Raw genomic sequence first — 23,071 nt, 5'->3', positions numbered from 1 at the left:
TGGTGTACTTTGAGAGAAGGTGCAGGAGGGTTATGTGCAGAGAGTGGAGGGAGGGTCTGAAACTCTCTCTGATTTGTCCTCAGATGTGGATGAATGCACCTCCGGGCAAAACTCTTGCCACAAATCTGCCCAATGCCACAACACCGAGGGCAGCTATGAGTGCCGCTGCAGCACGGGCTGGAAGCCGGTTCCTGGGTCCCCCAATGGCCCACACAACACCGTCTGTGAAGGTTCGGAGTTCAGATCCCATAAATGAACCACATCTTCTTTACTTGGCTGAGCCAGCTGAAAGACAGCTGCCATAGGACTTTGGCAGAGAAAGGGCAACACTTTCAGCAATGATGTGTGCCCAGTGCAGGCAGTGAGGAGATGGTGGGCTGGGCTGGGCAGGGCTAAGCTTAGATTCTGTTCTAATAAGGGCAGGAGTGCAGCTCTAGGTGCAGGGGTGCCACAGCCCACAGCCTCAGCACTTGGGAGCTGTCAGTGTGGCAACCCCGCTGGTTACAAGTCCATCACAGGACCTCGCCCAGTCCAACCTGCCCAACAGGTTAGGGCACATCTTAGGGATGACACTTGCACACACTCACACACAGTCCTGCCCTGTCCACCTTGCAGGAGCGCTCTAAGCTTATGGTGCTTCTACAGTGGAAAATGTCACAACAACTTTATATAACTGTCCGACTAGGTAGCTCTTAGGCAGGGTTTAGTGGGGTGTCCAGAATGTAATTTGAGAGAAAGGGCAGGAGCTTTGGGGTCAGGGAGTGGAGAGAGGCCTGACACTATCTCTGCTTTGTCCTCAGATGTGGATGAATGTACCTCAGGACAAAACTCCTGCCACAAATCCACCCAATGCCACAACACCGAGGGCAGCTATGAGTGCCGCTGCAGCACGGGATGGAAGCCGGTTCCTGGGTCCCCCAATGGCCCACACAACACCGTCTGTGAAGGTTCGGAGTCAGGTTCCATGAATGAGCCACATCTTCTTTACTTGGCTGAGTCTTCTTAAAGGCAGCTGCCATAAGGAGCTTTGACAGGGAAGGGGCAGCATCATCAGCAAGGGTGTGTGCCCAGTGCAGCAGTGAGGAGAGGGCACCTGGGCCAGGCAGGGCTGAGCTTTGGACTCTGTTCTAATAAGGGCATTAGTGCCACTCTGAGCACAAGGGTGCCACAGCCCACAGCTCTCAGCCTTAGCACGTTGCATCTATCAGTGTGTCAGCCTTCCTGGTTATAAGTCCATCACAGGTTCTCCCCCAGTCCATCCTGCCCCACAGTTAGGGAACACAGCTTTGCGATGACACTGGCACACACACACATAGTCATACCCTGACCACCTTGCAGGGGTGCTATGAGCTTAATGTTTTTAAGGTTAGAAAATGTCACCACAACTTTGAATATGTCGGGCTAGGTGGCTTTCAGGCACGGTTTAGTGGGGTGTTCAGAGTGTACTCTGAGAGGAGGGGCAGGAGGGTTTATGTGCAGGGAATGCAGGGAGGGCCTGACACTCTCTCTGGTTTGTCTTCAGATGTGAATGAATGTACCTCGGGACAAAACTCCTGCCACAAATCCACCCAATGCCACAACACCGAGGGCAGCTACGAGTGCCGCTGTAGCCCTGGCTGGAAGCCTATTCCTGGGTCCCCCAATGGCCCACACAACACCATCTGTGAAGGTTCGGAGTTCAGATCCCATAAATGAACCACAACTTCTTTACTTTGCTGAGCCACCTGGAAGGCAGGTGACATAAGGAGCTTTGGCAGAGCAGGGGCAGCACTTTCAGCAACAGTGTGTGCCCAGTGCAGGCAGTGAGGAGAGGGCACCTGTGCCGGGCAGGGCTGAACTTCAGAAATGTTCTAATAAGGGCATGAGTGTGGGAACCTCCCTTGTTAGAAGTCCATCACAGGCCCTCCCATAGACTGTCCTGCCCCACAGTAGGGGTCAAGGGTTTGGGATGACATTCAGCCCTGCCCTGTCCACCTTGCTGAGGTGCTCTGACTTTATGGAGCTTTTATAGTGGAAAATGTAACCACAACTTTGTATATGTCGGTCCAGGTGGGTTTTAGGTAGGGTTTAGCATTGTGTCCTGGGTGTAATTTGAAAGAATATGCCGGAGCTTTGAGATCAGGGAGTGGAGAGAGGGCCTGACACTCTCTCTGGTTTGTCCTCAGATGTGAATGAATGTACCTCGGGGCAAAACTCCTGCCACAAATCCACCCAATGCCACAACACCGAGGGCAGCTATGAGTGCCGCTGCAGCCCAGGCTGGAAGCCGATTCCTGGGTCCCCCAATGGCCCAAACAACACCGTCTGTGAAGGTGCGGAGTTCAGATCCCATAAATGAACCATATCTTCTTTACTTGGCTGAGTCTTCTTAAAGGCAGCTGCCATAAAGAGCTTTGGCAGGGAAGGGGCAGCACCATCAGCAGTGGTGTGTGCCCAGTGCAGACAGTGAGGAGAGGGCACCTGGGCCAGGGAGGTTTGAGCTTCGGATTCTGTTCTAATAAGGGCAGCAGTGTCACTCTGGACACAACGGTGCCACAGCCCACAGCCTCAGCACACTGCAGCTATCAGTGTGTCAGCCTCGCTGGTTAGAAGAACATCACAGGTCCTCCCACAGTCCACCCTGCCCCACAGGTTGGAGTCCAGCTTTGGAATGACACTGGCATACACACAAACACACACACACACACACACACACACACACACAAAACACAGTCCTGCCCTGTCCACCTTGGAGGGGTGCTCTGAGTTTATGCTGCTTTTACAGTGGAAAATGTCACCACAAGTTTGTATACAATAGGACTAGTTGGCTGGTAAGCAGGCTATACCAGGGGTGTCCTCGGTGTACTTTGAGAGAAGGTGCAGGAGGGTTATGTGCAGAGAGTGGAGGAAGGGTCTGAAACTCTCTCTGATTTGTCCTCAGATGTGGATGAATGCATTTCCGGGCAAAACTCTTGCCACAAATCTGCCCAATGCCACAACACCGAGGGCAGCTATGAGTGCCGCTGCAGCCCTGGCTGGAAGCCGATTCCTGGGTCCCCCAATGGCCGAAACAACACCGTTTGTGAAGGTTCGGAGTCAGGTTCCATGAATGAACCACATCTTCTTTACTTGGCTGAGTCTTCTTAAAGGCAGATGCCATAAGGAGCTTTGACAGGGAAGGGGCAGCATCATCAGCAACGGTGTGTGCCCAGTGCAGCAGTGAGGAGAGGGCACCTGGGCCAGGCAGGGCTGAGCTTTGGATTCTGTTCTAATAAGGGCATTAGTGCCACTCTGAGCACAACGGTGCCACAGCCCACAGCTCTCAGCCTTAGCACTTTGCATCTATCAGTGTGTCAGCTTTCCTGGTTATAAGTCCATCACAGGTCCTCCCCCAGTCCATCCTGCCCCACAGTTAGGGAACACAGCTTTGCGATGACACTGGAACACACACACACATAGTCATACCCTGACCACCTTGCAGGGGTGCTATGAGCTTAATGTCCTTTTAAGGTTAGAAAATGTCACCACAACTTTGAATATGTCGGGCTAGGTGGCTTTCAGGCACGGTTTAGTGGGGTGTTCAGAGTGTACTCTAAGAGGAGGGACAGGAGGGTTTATGTGCAGGGAATGCAGGGAGGGCCTGACACTCTCTCTGGTTTGTCCTCAGATGTGAATGAATGTACCTCGGGACAAAACTCCTGCCACAAATCCACCCAATGCCACAACACCGAGGGCAGCTACGAGTGCCGCTGTAGCCCTGGCTGGAAGCCTATTCCTGGGTCCCCCAATGGCCCAAACAACACCATCTGTGAAGGTTCGGAGTTCAGATCCCATAAATGAACCACATCTTCTTTACTTTGCTGAGCCACCTGGAAGGCAGGTGCTATAAGGAGCTTTGGCAGAGCAGGGGCAGCACTTTCAGCAACAGTGTGTGCCCAGTGCAGGCAGTGAGGAGAGGGCACCTGGGCCAGGCAGGGCTGAGCTTCAGAAATGTTCTAATAAGGGCATGAGTATGGCAACCTCCCTTGTTAGAAGTCCATCACAGGCCCTCCCATAGACTGTCCTGCCCCACAGTAGGGATCAAGGGTTTGGGATGACATTCAGCCCTGCCCTGTCCATCTTGCTGAGGTGCTCTGACTTTATGGAGCTTTTATAGTGGAAAATGTAACCACAACTTTGTATATGTGGGTCCAGGTGGGTTTTAGGTAGGGTTTAGCATTGTGTCCTGGGTGTAATTTGAAAGAATGTGCTAGAGCTTTGAGATCAGGGAGTGGCGAGAGGGCCTGACACTCTCTCTGGTTTGTCCTCAGATGTAGATGAATGCACCTCTGGGCAAAACTCCTGCCACAAATCCACCCAATGCCACAACACCAAGGGAAGCTATGAGTGCCGTTGCAGCCCAGGCTGGAAGCCGATTCCTGGGTCCCCCAATGGCCCACACAACACCGTCTGTGAAGGTTCGGAGTTCAGATCCCATAAATGAACCATATCTTCTTTACATGGCAGAGTCTTCTTAAAGGCAGCTGCCATAAGGAGCTTTGGCAGGGAAGGGGCAGCACCATCAGCAGTGGTGTGTGCCCAGTGCAGACAGTGAGGAGAGGGCACCTGGGCCAGGGAGGTTTGAGCTTCGGATTCTGTTCTAATAAGGGCAGCAGTGTCACTCTGGACACAACAGTGCCGCAGCCCACAGCCTCAGCACATTGCAGGTATCAGTGTGTCAGCCTCCCCGGTTAGAAGAACATCACAGGTCCTCCCACAGTCCACCCTGCCCCACAGGTTGGGGTCCAGCTTTGGAATGACATTGGCATACACACAAACACACACACACAAACACACACACACACACACAGACACACACACACATACAACACAGTCCTGCCCAGTCCACCTTGGAGGGATGCTCTGAGTTTATGCTGCTTTTACAGTGGAAAATGTCACCACAAGTTTGTATACAATAGGACTAGTTGGCTGTTAAACAGGCTGTACCAGGGGTGTCCTCGGTGTACTTTGAGAGAAGGGGCAGGAGGGTTGTGTGCAGAGTGGAGGGAGGGTCTGAAACTCTCTCTGATTTGTCCTCAGATGTGGATGAATGCACCTCCGGGCAAAACTCTTGCCACAAATCAGCCCAATGCCACAACACCGAGGGCAGCTATGAGTGCCGCTGCAGCCCTGGCTGGAAGCCGGTTCCTGGGTCCCCCAATGGCCCACACAACACCGTCTGTGAAGGTTCGGAGTTCAGATCCCATAAATGAACCACATCTTCTTTACTTGGCTGAGCCAGCTGAAAGACAGCTGCCATAGGACTTTGGCAGAGAAAGGCCAGCAATTTCAGCAATGATGTGTGCCCAGTGCAGGCAGTGAGGAGATGGTGGGCTGGGCTGGGCAGGGCTAAGCTTAGATTCTGTTCTAATAAGGGCAGGAGTGCAGCTCTAGGTGCAGGGGTGCCACAGCCCACAGCCTCAGCACTTGGGAGCTGTCAGTGTGGCAACCTCCCTGGTTACAAGTCCATCAGAGGTCCTCGCCCAGTCCAACCTGCCCAACAGGTTAGGGCACATCTTAGGGATGACACTTGCACACACTCACACACAGTCCTGCCCTGTCCACCTTGCAGGAGCGCTCTAAGCTTATGGTGCTTCTACAGTGGAAAATGTCACAACAACTTTGTATAACTGTCCGACTAGGTAGCTCTTAGGCAGGGTTTAGTGGGGTGTCCAGAGTGTAATTTGAGAGAAAGGGCAGGAGCTTTGGGGTCAGGGAGTGGAGGGAGGCCTGACACTATCTCTGATTTGTCCTCAGATGTGGATGAATGCACCTCCGGGCAAAACTCCTGCCACAAATCAGCCCAATGCCACAACACCGAGGGCAGCTATGAGTGCCGCTGCAGCCCTGGCTGGAAGCCAATTCCTGGGTCCCCCAATGGCCGAAACAACACCGTTTGTGAAGGTTCGGAGTCAGGTTCCATGAATGAGCCACACCTTCTTTACTTGGCTGCGTCTTCTTAAAGGCAGCTGCCATAAGGAGCTTTGACAGGGAAGGGGCAGCATCATCAGCAAGGGTGTGTGCCCAGTGCAGCAGTGAGGAGAGGGCACCTGGGCCAGGCAGGGCTGAGCTTTGGATTCTGTTCTAATAAGGGCATTAGTGCCACTCTGAGCACAACGGTGCCACAGCCCACAGCTCTCAGCCTTAGCACTTTGCATCTATCAGTGTGTCAGCTTTCCTGGTTATAAGTCCATCACAGGTCCTCCCCCAGTCCATCCTGCCCCACAGTTAGGGAACACAGCTTAGCGATGACACTGGCACAAACACACATAGTCAGGCCCTGACCACCTTGCAGGGGTGCTATGAGCTTAATGTCCTTTTAAGGTTAGAAAATGTCACCACAACTTTGAATATGTCGGGCTAGGTGGCTTTCAGGCACGGTTTAGTGGGGTGTTCAGAGTGTACTCTGAGAGGAGGGGCAGGAGGGTTTATGTGCAGGGAATGCAGGGAGGGCCTGACACTCTCTCTGGTTTGTCCTCAGATGTGAATGAATGTACCTCGGGACAAATCTCCTGCCACAAATCCACCCAATGCCACAACACCGAGGGCAGCTACGAGTGCCGCTGTAGCCCTGGCTGGAAGCCTATTCCTGGGTCCCCCAATGGCCCAAACAACACCATCTGTGAAGGTTCGGAGTTCAGATCCCATAAATGAACCACATCTTCTTTACTTTGCTGAGCCACCTGGAAGGCAGGTGCTATAAGGAGCTTTGGCAGAGCAGGGGCAGCACTTTCAGCAACAGTGTGTGCCCAGTGCAGGCAGTGAGGAGAGGGCACCTGGGCCAGGCAGGGCTGAGCTTCAGAAATGTTCTAATAAGGGCATGAGTGTGGCAACCTCCCTTGTTAGAAGTCCATCACAGGCCCTCCCATAGACTGTCCTGCCCCACAGTAGGGGTCAAGGGTTTGGGATGACATTCAGCCCTGCCCTGTCCATCTTGCTGAGGTGCTCTGACTTTATGGAGCTTTTATAGTGGAAAATGTAACCACAACTTTGTATATGTGGGTCCAGGTGGGTTTTAGGTAGGGTTTAGCATTGTGTCCTGGGTGTAATTTGAAAGAATGTGCTAGAGCTTTGAGATCAGGGAGTGGCGAGAGGGCCTGACACTCTCTCTGGTTTGTCCTCAGATGTAGATGAATGCACCTCTGGGCAAAACTCCTGCCACAAATCCACCCAATGCCACAACACCAAGGGAAGCTATGAGTGCCGTTGCAGCCCAGGCTGGAAGCCGATTCCTGGGTCCCCCAATGGCCCAAACAACACCGTCTGTGAAGGTTTGGTGTTCAGATCCCATAAATGAACCACATCTTCTTTACTTGGCTGAGCCAGCTGAAGGAAGCTGCCATAGGACTTTGGCAGAGAAAGGGCAACACTTTCAGCAATGATGTGTGCCCGGTGCAGACAGTGAGGAGATGGTGGGCTGGGCTGGGCTGGGCTGGGCACGGCTAAGCTTAAATTCTGTTCTAATAAGGGCTGGAGTGCAGCTCTAGGCACAGGGGTGCCACAGCCCACAGCACCAGCATGTGGAAGCTCTCAGAGTGGCAGCCTCCATGGTTAGAAGAGCATCACAGGCCCTGCTACAGTCCATCCTGCCCTAGAGATGGAGGTACAGCTTTGGGATGGCACTAGCCCACACACACACACAAACACACACACACACACACAACACAGTCCTGCCCTGTCCACCTTGGAGGGGTGCTCTCAGTTAATGCTGCTTTTACAGTGGAAAATGTCACCACAAGTGTGTATACTGTAGGACTAGGTGGCTGTTAAGCAGGGTGTACTTGAGAGAAGGAGCAGGAGGGTTGTGTGCAGAGAGTGGAGGTAGGGTCTGAAACTCTCTCTGATTCATCCTCAGATGTGGATGAATGCACCTCCGGGCAAAACTCTTGCCACAAATCAGCCCAATGCCACAACACCGAGGGCAGCTATGAGTGCCGCTGCAGCCCTGGCTGGAAGCCGGTTCCTGGGTCCCCCAATGGCCCACACAACACCGTCTGTGAAGGTTCGGAGTTCAGATCCCATAAATGAACCACATCTTCTTTACTTGGCTGAGCCATCTGAAGGAAGCTGCCATAGGACTTTGGCAGAGAAAGGGCAACACTTTCAGCAATGATGTGTGCCCAGTGCAGACAGTGAGGAGATGGTGGGCTGGGCTGGGCAGGGCTAAGCAAGGGCAGGAGTGCAGCTCTAGGCGCAGGGGTGCCACAGCCCACAGCCTCAGCACATGGGAGCAGTCAGTGTGGCAACCTCCCTGGTTACAAATTCATCACAGGTCCTTGCCCAGTCCAACCTGCCCAACAGGTTAGGGCACATCTTAGAGATGACACTGGCACACACTCACACACAGTCCTGCCCTGTCCACCTTGCAGGAGCGCTCTAAGCTTATGGTGCTTCTACAGTGGAAAATGTCACAACAACTGTGTATAACTGTCTGACTAGGTAGCTCTTAGGCAGGGTTTAGTGGGGTGTCCAGAGTGTAATTTGAGAGAAAGGGCAGGAGTTTTGGGGTCAGGGAGTGGAGGGAGGCCTGACACTATCTCTGCTTTGTCCTCAGATGTGGATGAATGTACCTCAGGACAAAACTCCTGCCACAAATCCACCCAATGCCACAACACCGAGGGCAGCTATGAGTGCCGCTGCAGCCCTGGATGGAAGCCAATTCCTGGGTCCCCCAATGGCCCAAACAACACCATCTGTGAAGGTTCATAGTTCAGATCCCATAAATCAGTGATTCTCAACCTTCTGGCCTTTTAAATACAGTTCCTCATGTTGTGACGCAACCATAAAATTTTCGTTGCTACTTCATAACTGTAATGTTGCTACTGTTATGAATCGTAATGTAAATATCTGATATGCAGGATGGTCTTAGGCAAACCCTGTGAAAGGGTTGTTTGACTACCAACGGGGTCATGACCAACGGGTTGAGAACCGCTGCCATGAATGAACCACATTTATTTACTGGGCTGAGCCATCTTAAAGGTAGCTGCCAGTAGGAGCCTTGGTAGAGTATGGGCAACACTTCCAGCAATGGTGTGTGCCCAGTGCAGGCAGTGAGGAGAGGGGGAACTGGGCCAGGCAGGGCTGAGCTTCAGATTATGTTCTAAAAAGGGCAGGAATACAGCTCTGGGCCCAGCGGTGCCACAGCCCACAGCCCACAGCCTCAGTGCATGGGGAGCTATCAGTGTGGCAGCCTCCCTGATTAGAAGTCCATCACAGGTCCTCCCCCTGTCCCTCCTGCCCCACAGTTAGGGGACACAGCTTTGGGATGACACTTGCACACCCATAGCCCTGCCCTGTCCACCTTGCAGGGGTGCTATGAGCTTAATGTCCTTTTAAGGTTAGAGAATGTCACCACAACTTTGAATATGTCGGGCTAGGTGGCTTTCAGGCACGGTTTAGTGGGGTGTCCAGAATGTACTCTGAGAGGAGGGGCAGGAGGGTTTATGTGCAGGCAATGCAAGGAGGGACTGACACTCTCTCTGGTTTGTCCTCAGATGTGGATGAATGTACCTCCGGGCAAAAATCCTGCCACAAATCTGCCCAATGCTACAACACCGAGGGCAGCTATGAGTGCCGCTGTAGCCCTGGCTGGAAGCCGATTCTTGGATCCCCCAATGGCCCAAACAACACCATCTGTGAAGGTTCGGAGTTCAGATCCCATAAATGTACCACATCTTCTTTACTTTGCTGAGCCACCTGGAAGGCAGGTGCCATAAGGAGCTTTGGCAGAAAAGGGGCAGCACTTTTTGCAATGGTGTGTGCCCAGTGCAGGCAGTGAGGAGAGGAGACCTGGGTCTGGCAGGGCTGAGCTTCGGAATCTGTTCTAATAAGGGCATGAGTGCAGCTCTGGGCACAGTGGTGCCACAACCCACAGCCACAGCACGTGGGAGCTATCAGTGTGTCAGCCTCCCTGGTTAGAAATCCATTACAGGTCCTCCCTTACTCTCGCACCCCACAGTTGGGGAACACCGCTTTGGGATGACACAAAGCCCTGTCCTGTCACCCTTAGAGGTGCTCTGAGCTCACGGGGCTTTTACAGTGTAAAATGTCACCACAACTTTGTATATGTGGGGCTAGGTGCGTTATAGGCAGGATCTAGTGGGGTGTCTTAAGTGTAATTTGTAAAAATGAGCAGGAGCGTTACATGCAGGGAGTGGAGGGAGGGCCTGACAATCTCTCTGGTTTGTCCTCAGATGTGGATGAATGTACCTCGGGGCAAAACTCCTGCCACAAATCCACCCGATGCCACAACACCGAGGGCAGCTATGAGTGCCGCTGCCACCCTGGCTGGAAGCCGATTCCTGGGTCCCCCAATGGCCCTCACAACACCGTCTGTGAAGGTTTGGAGTTCAGATGCCATAAATGTACCACATCTTCTTTATGCTGCTGGGTCATCTTAAAGGCAGCGCCATAAGGCGTTTTGGCAGAGAAGGGGCAGCACTTTCAGCAATGATGTGTACAGAGTCCAGGCAGTTAGGAGAGGGCACCAGGGCCAGGCAGGGCTGAGCCTCTGAATCTGTTCTAATAAGGGCATGAGTGCAGCTCTGTACCAGTGGTAACACAGCCCAGAGCCCACAGCCCACCGCCTCAGCACTTGGGAGCTATCAGTGTGGTATTATTCCTTGTTATATGTCCATCACAGGTCCTGTCACAGTCCATCCTAGTGCAAAGGTGAACAGTTTTTGAAAGGTTGGAGGTTGGGCCAGGTCACACAGAACGGACTCAAGTTTAGTGTAATCAAAATAGTATTTATGGCTTGTGTAGCCCACCCCCATCCAAGAAACAGCAGCCTCCTGATCACCACACCCTCTGTCTGAGGAACAGCAGCTGTGTGTGAAGCCTCCCCGCACCAGCCAGAGGAGCCACCACAACTGTGAACAGCACCCACCAGAGGAGCTGCTACCAACTGAGGAGCAGCTGCTACCACAACCACCCGAGGAGCAACCGCAACCCGAGGAGCCACTGCCACCAAAGGAGCAGCCACTGAACGACTCAACATCTAGATATGGCGGTGCGATCAAACATGGGTAGACAAAGAAACCCCCAAAGGAAAGAAAAGGAGGACTCATCAGAAAAGCAGCTAAGTGATACAGAGGCAAGCAACATGACAGAAAAAGAATTCAGATTACTGGTCCTTGAGTGCATAAACCGGATGGAGGAAAAAATCAACAACTTATGCAAGAAGCAAGAAGAAACAGATGAAAAAAATCAATAAATTATGTAAGAACCAAGAAGAAATGAAGAGTGATATAGCTGCAATAAAAAACACCATTGAAAGTTTCAACAGTAGACTAGGAGAAGCGGAGGACCAAATTAGTGAATTAGAAGACAGGGAAACAAAACACACCCAAACTGAACAACAATTGGAGAAAAAAATTAAAAGACAGGAGGAGAGCCTAAGGGAGCTATGGGACAACATGAAACGAAACAACATACGAATAATAGGGGTTCCAGAACAGCAGAAAAAGGAACAATGGTTAGAAAACCTATTTGAAGAAATAATATCAGAAAACTTCCCAGAGGTGGGAAAGAAAAATATCACATAAGCACAGAGAGTCCCAAACAAGGTGAACCCAAAAAGACCCACACCAAGACACATCATAATTACCATGGCAAATGTTCAGGACAAAGAGAGAATCTTAAAGGCTGCAAAAGAGAGATGGAAAGTTACATTCAAGGGATCTCCCATTAGATTATCAAATGATTTCTCAACAGAAACACATCAGTCCAGAAAAGAATGGATGGAAATTTACAAAGTGATGCAAAGCAAAGGACTGAATCCAAGAATACTCTATCCAGCAAGGCATCATTCAAAATTGAAGGGGAAATAAGAAGCTTCACAGACAAAAAAAGGCTAAGGGAGTTTATCACCACCAAGCCAGCAATGCAAGAAATGCTAAAGGGACTGGTGTAAAAAGAAGAAATAAAAAGCTCAGAAAGAAAACAGCCACACACTAAAAGAAATGGCTACAAACAAGTACCTTTTAATAATACCTTTAAACGTAAACAGACTAAATGCTCCAACCAAAAGACATTGAGTGGCCGAAGCTGGTTTGGCTCAGTGGATGGAGCGTCGGCCTGCGGACTGAAGGGTCCCAGGTTCGATTCCGGTCAGGGGCATGTACCTGGGTTGCGGGCACATCCCCAGTGGGAGATGTGCGGGAGGCAGCTGATTGATGTTTCTCTCTCATCAATGTTTCTAACTCTCTATCTCTCTCACTTCCTCTCTGTGAGAAATCAATAAAATATATTAAAAAAAAAAAAAAGACATTGAGTGGCTGAATGGATAAAAAAAAACATGACACATACATTTGCTGTCTACAAGAGACCCACCTCAGAATAAAGGACTCACACAGACTGAAAGTGAAGGGATGGAAAAATATCTTTCAGGCAAATGGAAATGAAAAAAAAGCTGGGGTAGGAATACTTATATCGGACAAAATAGACCTCAAAGTGAAGGCCATAACAAGAGATAAGGAAGGCCACTTCATAATACTAAAGGGATCAATACAACAACAAGATATAACCCTGATAAACATATATGCACCCAATGCAGGAGCACCCAAATACATAAAAAAAACTCCTGGAAGATATCAAAGGAGAGATCGACAACAATACAATCATAGTAGAGGACTTTACTACACCTCTGACATCACTGGATAAATCCTCTAGACAAACAATCAGCAAAGAATCAGCAATCCTAAATGACTCTCTAGATCAGATGGACTTAATTGACATCTTCAGAACACTTCACCCCAAAGCCACGGAATATACATTCTTCTCAAGGCTTCATGGGACATATTCAAAAATAGACCACATATTGGGTCACAAATATAAAGTCTCCCCAAATTCAAGAAGATTGAAATCATACCAAGCATCTTCTTAGACCACGATGGCATAATATTAGAAATAAACTACAAAAAAAAAACAACCCAAAATATTCAAACACTTGGAAGCTGAATAGCATGTTATTAAATATTGGATGGGTTACCAAAGAGATCAAAGAAGAAATTAAAAACATCCTGGAAACTAATTACAATGAAAACACAACAATCCAAAACCTAATGGGCAAATGAAAGCAATCCTGAGAGGGAAGTTTATAGCTCTACAGGCCAATCAAAAAACAAGAAAAAACAATAGTAAATCATCTAACTCTACAACTCAAAGAATTAGAAAGAGAGCAACAAGAAAAGCCCAGAGCGAGCAGAAGGAAGGAGATAATAAAGATTAGAGCAGAAATAAATGACATAGAGACCAAAAAACAATACAGAAAATCAATGAAACCAAGAGCTGGTTCTTTGAAAGGATAAACAAGATTGATGAACCTCTAGCCAGGCTCACCAAGAATCAAAGAGAGAGGACCCAAATAAACAAAATCAGAAATAATAGAGGCGAAATAAGAACAGACCCCACAGAAATACAAATGATTGTTAAACAATACTATGGACAACTCTACTCCAACAAATTAGACAACCTGGAGGAAATGGACATATTCCTAGAAAAATACAACATTCCAAAACTCAATCAGGAAGAATCTAAAAATCTCAACAGGCCAATAATTATGGAAGAAATTGAAACTGTCATCAAAAAGCTTCCAGCAAACAAAAGCCCAGGACCAGACTGCTTCTCAAGGGAGTTTTACCAAACATTCAAGGAAGAACTAAAACCTATCCTCCTCAGTCTACTACAAAAAATTCAAGAGGAAGGAACACTTCCAAGCTCATTTTATGAAGCCAGCATCACTCTAATACCAAAACCAGGTAAAGACAACATAATGAAAGAGAATTACAGGCCTATATCCCTCATGAACATAGATGCCAAAATCCTCAACAAAATCTTAGCAAATCGGATCCAGCAGTACATCAGAAAGATCATACACCATGACGAAGTAGGATTTATCCCAGGGATGCAAGGATGGTACAATATCCGCAAATCAATAAACGTGATACATCACATAAACAAATTGAAAGAAAAAAACGCATAGTCATATCAATTGATGCAGAAAAAGCATTTGACAAAATCCAACACCCATTTTTGATTAAAACTCTCAGCAAGGTGGGAATAGAAGGATCATATCTCAACATAATAAAAGCCATATATGACAAACCCACAGCCAACATCATACTCAATGGACAAAAACTAACACCATTTCCCCTAAGAACAGGAACAAGACAGGGATGCCCACTCTCACCACTCCTGTTTGATATAGTACTGGAAGTATTAGCCATTGCAATTAGACAAGAAGAATAAATAAAAGGCATCCAAATTGGAAAAGAAGAAGTAATTATTTGCAGATGAAATGATATTATACATAAAAAAACCCTAAAGACTCCATAAAAAAACTATTAAACTTAATAATAATAAATGAATTTGGCAATGTAGCAGGATACAAAATTAACGTCAAAAAATCTATGGCATTTCTATACACCAATAGTGAACTTACAGAAAGAGAGACTGAAAAAACAATCCCATTTACCACTGCACCAAAAAAAATTAACCTACCTAGGAATAAACTTAACTAAGGAGGTAAAAGACCTCTACTCAGAAAACTACAGGACATTGAAAAAAGACATAGAGGAAGACATAAACAGATGGAAGAACATACCATGTTCTTGGATTGGTAGAATCAACATCATTAAAATGTCCATACTACCCAAAGCAATCTATAAGTTCAACACACTTCCCATTAAAATACCAACTGCATATTTCACAGGCCTAGAACGAACTCTCCAAAAATTCATCTGGAATAAAAAAAGACCCTGAATAGCTGCAGCAATCCTGAGAAAGAAGAACAAAGTATGTGGGATCTCAATACCAGATATCAAGCTGTATTACAAAGCCATTGTTCTCAAAACTGCCTGGTATTGGCATAAGAACAGACATATAGATCAATGGAATAGAATAGAGAGCCCAGAAATCAGCCCGAACCAATATGCTCAATTAATATTTGACAAAGGAGGCAAGAACATACAATGGAGTCAAGATAGTCTCTTCAATAAATGGTGTTGGGAAAATTGGACAAATACATGCAAGAAAATGAAACTAGACCACCAACTTACACCATACACAAAAATAAACTCAAGCCCTAACCGGTTTGGCTCTGTGGGTAGAGCGTCGGCCTGTGGACTGAAGGGTCCCGGGTTCGATTCTGGCCGAGGGCATGTGCCTTGGTTGAGGGCACATCCCCAGTAGGAGGTGTGCAGGAGGCAGCTGATCGATGTTCCTCTCTCATTGATGTTTCTAGCTCTCTATCCCTCTCCCTTCCGCTCTGTGATAAATCAATAAAATATATTTTTTTAAAAAAACTCAAAATGGATAAAGGACTTAATTGTACAACGGGAAACCATAAAAATACTAGAAGAATCCAAAAGCAACAAAATCTCAGACATATGCCGAAGCAATTTCTTCATCGATACAGCTCCTAGGGCTTTGGAAACTAAATAGAAAATAAACAAATCGGACTACATCAAAATAAAATGCTTCTGCACAGCAAAAGAAACCATCAACAAAACAGCAAGAAAGCCCACTGCGTGGGAAAACATATTTGCCAATGTTATATCTGATAAGGGCCTAATCTTCAACATTTATAGGGAACTCATACAACTTAACAAAAGGAAGATAAACAATCCAATCAAAAAATAGGCAAAGGATCTAAGTAGACAACTTTCAAAAGAGGACATTCAGAAAGCCAAGAGACATATGAAAACTTGCTCAAAGTCACTAATCATCCGAAAGATGCAAATCAAAACAACAATGAGGTACCATATCACACCTGTCAGAATGGCCATCATCAACAAATCCACAAACGACAAGTGCTGGAGAGGATGTGGAGAAAAAGGAACCCTCATGCACTGCTGGTGGGAATGCAGACTGGTGCAGCCACTATGGAAGACAGTATGGAGTTTCCTCAAAAAACTAAAAATGGAACTCCCATTTGACCCTGTGATCTCACTTCTAGGAATATATCCCAAGAAACCAGAAACACCAATCAGAAAGGATATATGCACCCATATGTTCATAGCAGCACAATTCACCATAGCTAAGATCTGGAAGCAGCCTAAGTGCCCATCAGTAGATGAATGGATTAGAAAACTGTGGTACATCTACACGATGGAATACTATGCTGCTGTTAAAAAGAAGGAACTCTTACCATTTGCAACAGCATGGATGGAACTGGAAAGCATTATGCTAAGTGAAATAAGCCAGTCAATGAAGGAAAAACACCACATGATCTCACTCACTCATGGATAATAAAGACCATTATAAACTTATGAACAAAAATAGATACAGAGGCAGAGCTGCCTAAAACAGACTGTCAAACTACAGCGGGAAAGCTGGCGAGGGTTGAGGGGCGGGGGCGGGGGGGGCGCGGTAGGAGATCAACCAAAGGACTTGTATGCATGCATATAAGGATAACCAATGGACATAAGACACTGGGGGGTAGAGAAGGCAGGGGGATTGTTAAGGGCGGGAAAAAAGGAGATATATGTAATACTCTTTGTAATACTTTAAGCAATAAAAAAATTTAAAAAATAAAAATAATAATAATATTTATTCATGGCACCTGGGTGCAGGTGGACTGATCTCGAGAAAGAGTCAGTGCTGCATGGAAAGGGGACTGGCTTTTTATGCAGGTGGGGAGAGCTACAGGCCTTGGTGGACACTCATGTCTATACCGCACTACAGGCGGCTTCTGATAACACAATATCGGGGATGGGCCATGGGCAGCTTCTGCTGATGCATATGTGGAGCGTGCTGCCAGTGGTTGTTTTATGGCCTTGCTCTTTGCCCTTCTGCCAGACGTCCTTCCTCCTAGGGGCTGTGCAAGGGTTATGGTCTCGGAAGTACCTGTAATATATTCATTCAAAGTGGGCATGTTTCTACAATGCTTGGGCTTGCCGAATGAGTTTTCCTTTGACATTTGTTTGGTTTTGTAAGGCTCAAGCCTTGTGCTCTCCAGTTAGCTGTTTCAGCTTTGGCATGTCACTTGCACACACACAGTCCTGTGCTGTCCATCTTGCAGGGGCACTCTGAGTTTATGGTGCTTTCACAGTGGAAAATGGCACCACTAGTATGTATCCCATTGGGCTAGGCTGGTGAGCGGGGCATAGTGGGGTGTCCTCGGTGTGAATTGCTAAAGGATTTGAGAGAAGGAGCAGGAAGGATGTGAGCAAGGATTGGAGGGAGGACCTCACATTCTCTCTGGCTTTGTCCTCAGATGTGAATGAATGTATCTCGGGGAAAAACTCCTGCCACAAATCCACTCAATGCCACAACACCAAGGGCAGCTATGAGTGCCGCTGCAGGTCTGGCTGGAAGCCGATTCCTGGGTCCCCCAATGGCCCACACAACACCATCTGTGAACAAGGTTCGGAGTTCAGATCCCACATTCCCAAAGACCCACAACTCAAGCTGTCTGATCACATATTCACCAGCAGCCACAGGAACTCAGAACAATGAATGCTGGGGGGTGCCCTGCTGGGCCAGGCTTCCATTCTTTGACACTAAATGGAAAAAGATCTGGGGGTCCTGCAGAACAAGCTGGGGTACCAAGGGAAAGGCTCCTGGGGGACCCCAGGCAGCAGCTAATTACTAACTGGGACAAAGGTACTTGATATCTCACAACCTGTACCTCTGTGAGGGCTTACCGGCTGTGGGTCAGGACTCTGCACACTTCCCATAACCCTTGCGTCTGCCCCCCAGGGATGTGCAGTCAGCAGGTGTCATCACTTCCAGACAAGGTGTCGGGTGGAGGGGGACTGGACACAGAAAGTGGGTAGAGCACAGAGAGGAGAGGGCCCCAGATTCCTGAATAAACAAAGGACTACTCAGTGTGAAAGTAGGGCCTGACCCTAGATCCTGCCTCCAACATACTCTCTCTCTCTCTCACACACACACACACACACACACACACACACACACACACAAACACTCACACACACTCACACAGCTAATGAACTGCTGTTCTGTCCCCTGCAGAGATCTCCTTCCTTACCTGGAACCCGCCCCCTGGAATCAAGAGCCAGGTGAGTGACTCCAGCTGGGACCAGAGGCAAGGTCCCTCCATTCAGCCTACTGTCTACCCATTTCCCCACGCTCCCCCGCCCATGCATGAGGCCTCTAAGGCCTCATCTCCTCTTTCCCCAGAGTCTCTGCCGCTTCTTTGAAAGAGTTCAGGACCTGCTCAGAAACTTCAAGTCTGCCTCAGCCCAGGACACCATCCAGGTAAGGACAGGACCCTGGGGAGGCAGGTGGAGGCATCCCATAGAGACCTGAGGAAGCCTTGGTCTGGAAGGAGACCAACCCCAACACAATGGCGCCCTGCTCTGAGGCCCCGCTCTCCCAGGGTGGGTGGGAAGAGCAGACCAAGTATTTGTATTCACTCTTAGATGCACTAAAACCTTTCCTCTTGCTCTGGCCACTGAACTTGCATTGTCCGTGGTAGTCTTGACCAGGGATTGACCTCTGAATGGCAGATTGCACTAGCAAAGACCCAGGGAATCCCATTCAGTACCACCTTTATCACCAAATAGACAGGCTCTAGGGCAGGGGTGGGCAAACTTTTTGACTCGAGGGCCACAATGGGTTCTTAAACTGGACCGGAGGGCCGGAACAAAAGCATGGATGGAGTGTTTGTGTGAACTAATATAAATTCAAAGTAAACATCATTACATTAAAGGGTATGGTCTTTTTTTTTTTCTTTTTTTTTTTTAGTTTTATTCATTTCAAACGGGCCGGATCCGACCCACGGGCCGTAGTTTGCCCACGGCTGCTCTAGGGTCTGTTCTCAGAAGCTGAGTGGGCAGGGTCTTCCTGAAGCTTCTCTGGCACAAGATCCACTGGTTCTGTGTCCCCATCCCCCCAGGACATCATACAGGAGGTGGATAATCTGCTGGAGAACCCAGGGGACCTGCTTACTCTGCCTCATTCAGAGCAGCTCTGTGTGGCCACTAACCTGCTGACTGGCTGGGAGCACGTCCTGAGAGAGCTGAGCAAGGCCCTGCCCAATGGGCCACTGACCTTCAGGACAGCTGCAGGAACAGGCAAGTAACCCTGCCTTCCAGCAGGCTCTGCGCTGCCTGCTCCTCACCTCATTCCTCTTCCCATCACACTAGAGCTGAGTGATCACACTTGTGCTGCTGCAACCTGTTGCAGCAAGGGTTCAGGAATCTGGAGAAGGGGCTGCAGCATAAATGGATAAACTAGACAGGAAATATAAATTTGGAAGGCATTGTGGGAGCCAGCCTGAGACATCACCCTCTAGGGGAGTGGGTTCCTCCCCACCCCCAACCCCCCACTCAGGACCCACAGCTTTTTATTCACACATTTTGCCCTTTAGCAAAGCAGATATACATATCAAAGGTAAGGTTTGGTAAACAATAAAGGATGATCAGGTTAGGGGAATTGCCCTCAGCTGTTTGGCAGCAGGTAAAAATATGCAGATCTTCAGCCCTGCTGAAGATGTCCATCAGCCTTCTGAACTTTTCCCATTTATTATGCTAACTACTGTTCTTAGCCTCCAGCATTGTACCTCCCTGTTATGCTCATAAACATTAAAATATAAGATTAAAAGAAAATGAAAAGCATTATCAATACTACACATTTTCATTGTAATATAAATTATCGGCAGACGAAATAATTATAATAAATAATTTAAGATAAAATAGAAATGGCTTCAAAAGAAAATGAGTTATTAAATTTGGAAGAATACAATTTAATATTACCTGATATTTAAGTTATTTGTTTTATTGTGGTAAATTTCACATAACATAAAATCCACCATTTTAATCAAAGTGTACAATTCAGTGACATTAATACATTCACAGAATTGAACAACTATCAACTCTATTTTTTTTTAATATGCTTTTGTTGATTTCAGTGAGAGGGAGCTGGAGAGAGAGATAGAAACATCAATGATGAGATAAACCAAAGAACCTATATACTTATATGCATAGCCCTTGGACAGGGGCAATAGAGTAGTGAAATCTGGGGGTAGGGGTACGGGCTGGGAGGAGGGGTGTAAAGGAGAGGAAATGGGAGATATCTGTAATACTATCAATAATAAAAATATATATATATTTTAAAATAGTGGTTGCCTCCTGCACGCCCCCTACTGGGGATTAAGCTGAAAAGCTAGGAATCCAACCGTGGGTTGATGCTCAACCAGTGAGCCACACCAGACAGGCCATCACCTCTATTTCTTATAAGTACCATGCGCTAACCGATTGCACCACTGGAGCTCCCATCACCTCTATTTCTAAAGTGTTTTCATCATCCCAGAAATGAACACTGCACCCACTAAGCAGTTACTTCTCATTTCTCCCTCCCCCAGCCTTTGGCAAGCATTTATCTGTTTTCTGTCTCTAAGAATTAGCCAATTCTGCACATTTCATATAAATAGAATCATACAATACATGACCTTATAGTAGCTTCTTTCACCTAGCATACTGTTTTCAAGGTTATCCACATGGTAGCATATATCATATGATTAAATACTATTCCATTGCATGTATACATCACCTTTGGTTTATCCATTCATCCACTTATGGACATTGAATTGTTGCCACCCTTTGGCTATTGTGAATAGAGTTACTATGATATTGGTGTGCAAGTTTCTGTTGAATAACTGTTTCAGTTCTTTGGGTCCATATGTAGGAGATGAATTGCTAATTCATCAACATATGATAATTATATGTTCAACCTTTAGGAGCCACCAAACTATTTTGCAAAATGGCTGTGTCCCCCAACCCCAACAAAACATCTCACTTCCATTTTGCTTTGGTTTTATTAAAGCCTTTCTGGTGTGGCAGGTGACAACTCATTAAGGTTTTGATCTGCATTTCCCTAATGACTACTGATATTTAACATCTTTTCATATGATTGTTCAACATTTGTATATCTTTTTTTGAGAAATATCTGTTCAAGTTCTTTGCCTATTTTTTAATTGGGCTGTTTGGCTTTTTGTTGTTTAGTTTTAAGTGTTCTTTATATATTTGCTAGTAGACCCTCATGAGACATGTGATTTGTTAATATGTTTTCCCAAACTATAGATTCTTTTCACTTTCTTCATAGTCCTTTTACTTTAATAAATAGGTGCATTAAGTTTTGGTAAAGTCTGTCTTACTCATTTTTTCTTTTGTTGTTATATATTTGTGTCATATCTAAGAATTGATTTGCCAAATGCAAGGTCATGAACATTTACTCCTGTTTTCTACTAACTTCTATTTTTATTGTAGTTTTAATGTTTTTATTGATTTTTTATAGAGAGAGGAAGGGAAGGAGATAGAAACATCGATGAGAGAGAAACATCATTAATTGGCTGTCTCCTGCACACCCCCACAGGAGACAGAGCCTGTAACCCTGGCATGTGGCCTGTCTGGAAATCAAATAAGACGGGCGGGCTGTGGGGGAGAAGACAGGGGGATTTGGGGCGCTTCTTGGTTCCTAGGTAGATGTTCAATCACTGAAATACATGGGCTGGGCCTAACTGTTCTATTTTTAGCTCTTAAATGTATGTCTTTACCCATTTTGACCTGATTTTTGTGTGTTGTATGAGGTGTGGGTGCATCTTCCTTTTTTCACTTGTGCAGAGCCAGATGCCCCAAGACCAAATAAGGGAGAGATTATTCTTTCCCTCATTGAAGGGTCTGTTGAAATCAGTTAACCATAAATAAATGGGTTTATTTCTGGACTCTCAATTTTATTTTGTTGATTTATATGTCTACTCATATGGCAGCACCATATTGCTCTGATTACTGTATACTAGTAATAAATTTTGAAATCAGAAAGAATGAGTCCTACAACTTTGCTTTTCATTTTCAATATTGTTTGGGTATTGGGGCCTCTTGCAATACCATATGAATTTTAAAATGAGCTTTTCTATTTTTGCAAAAAATATATATTCTTTTGAAATATTGTTAGTATTGCATTGAATCTGTAGGACACTTTTGGAAATCTTGCAATGTTTAAAATATTAAGCCTTCCAATTCATAATCACAGGATACCTTTCCATGTATTTAGGGTTTTTAAATTTCTTTAACAATATTTTATAGTTTTCAGTGGACAAGCCTTGAGACTTCTAGGATAATTTTTTTTTAATATTTTGCTGAAGATTTTTGCATCTATGTTCATAAGAGTTAATGGTCTATAGTTTTGTTTTCTTTTGATATCTTTTTCTAGTTTGGTTTTTAGAGTAATTGTGGCCTCATAAAATTATTCAGTGTTCCTTTTAATTCTATTTTTTAGGAGTGTACAAGAATTTGTGTTAACTCTTCCTTAAATGGTTAGTCGAATTCAGGTCTTAACTTTCATCTAGAAAGTTTTCATTAGAGATTCAATCTCCTTTCTTATAACAGGTCTGTTCATACTCCAGTTCTTCAGTTACTTTTATAGTTCATGGGTCTGTAGGAATTTGTTTATTTCATTCAGGTTATATATTTTGTAGTTTGTCTGATAATCCTTTGAAAATTCAGATTGGGCCAAACCGGTTTGGCTCAGTGGATAGAGCGTCGGCCTGCGGACTGAAGGTTCCCAGGTTCGATTCCGGTCAAGGGCATGTACCTTGGTTGCGGGCACATCCCCAGTGGGAGGTGTGCAGGAGGCAGCTGGTCGATGTTTCTAACTCTCTATCCCTCTCCCTTCCTCTCTGTAAAAAAATCAATAAAATATATTTAAAAAAAAAAAAAGAAAATTCAGATTGGTATATATCATTACTATGTATACAAAATATGTGTATTATTATAACATATATATGGCATTATTTGATATATCTATAATAATGTTACAGATAACATTTGGTATATAGTGTAACATAATACATATAAAAGATATATATACATAAAATGATATTATAGCTACATCTTCTGGCACAGTTACTAATCTAACTCCCTTATGTAACTCCCACAACTCATAGAACTATCTCTGGAGGTGAAGAAGCAAGGAGACAAGAATGTCACCCTGAGCATTAATCAGGGAAAGATGCTGGTGAACTGGGATGAGGTGCAGGACTCAGGTGGCTCAGGTAATGACTGAGGTGGACAGAAGGTCAATGAGG

General features: G+C 46.4%; 1 protein-coding gene across 1 annotated transcript in view; it reads left to right on the top strand.

The window, feature by feature from the left end:
• Positions 1 to 23,071, top strand: part of LOC139009844 (adhesion G protein-coupled receptor E2-like) — a 53,644-nt gene that overhangs the window by 15,901 nt on the left and 14,672 nt on the right. The window contains exons 5-9 of the mRNA XM_070413961.1: positions 7,143 to 7,289; positions 17,998 to 18,044; positions 18,166 to 18,243; positions 18,884 to 19,061; positions 22,931 to 23,038. Of these exons, the coding sequence (XP_070270062.1) occupies positions 7,143 to 7,289; positions 17,998 to 18,044; positions 18,166 to 18,243; positions 18,884 to 19,061; positions 22,931 to 23,038 (558 nt within the window). The remainder of the gene's footprint in view (positions 1 to 7,142; positions 7,290 to 17,997; positions 18,045 to 18,165; positions 18,244 to 18,883; positions 19,062 to 22,930; positions 23,039 to 23,071) is intronic.

The sequence above is a fragment of the Myotis yumanensis genome, unplaced genomic scaffold (genome assembly GCF_028538775.1).
Source record: "Myotis yumanensis isolate MYYU_CA2020_CCGP unplaced genomic scaffold, mMyoYum1.0.hap1 SCAF_5, whole genome shotgun sequence".
Classification (NCBI taxonomy): Eukaryota; Metazoa; Chordata; class Mammalia; order Chiroptera; family Vespertilionidae; genus Myotis; species Myotis yumanensis.
The sequence above is the reverse complement of the archived record's forward strand: the minus strand, read 5'-3'. Positions and strand labels throughout refer to the sequence as shown.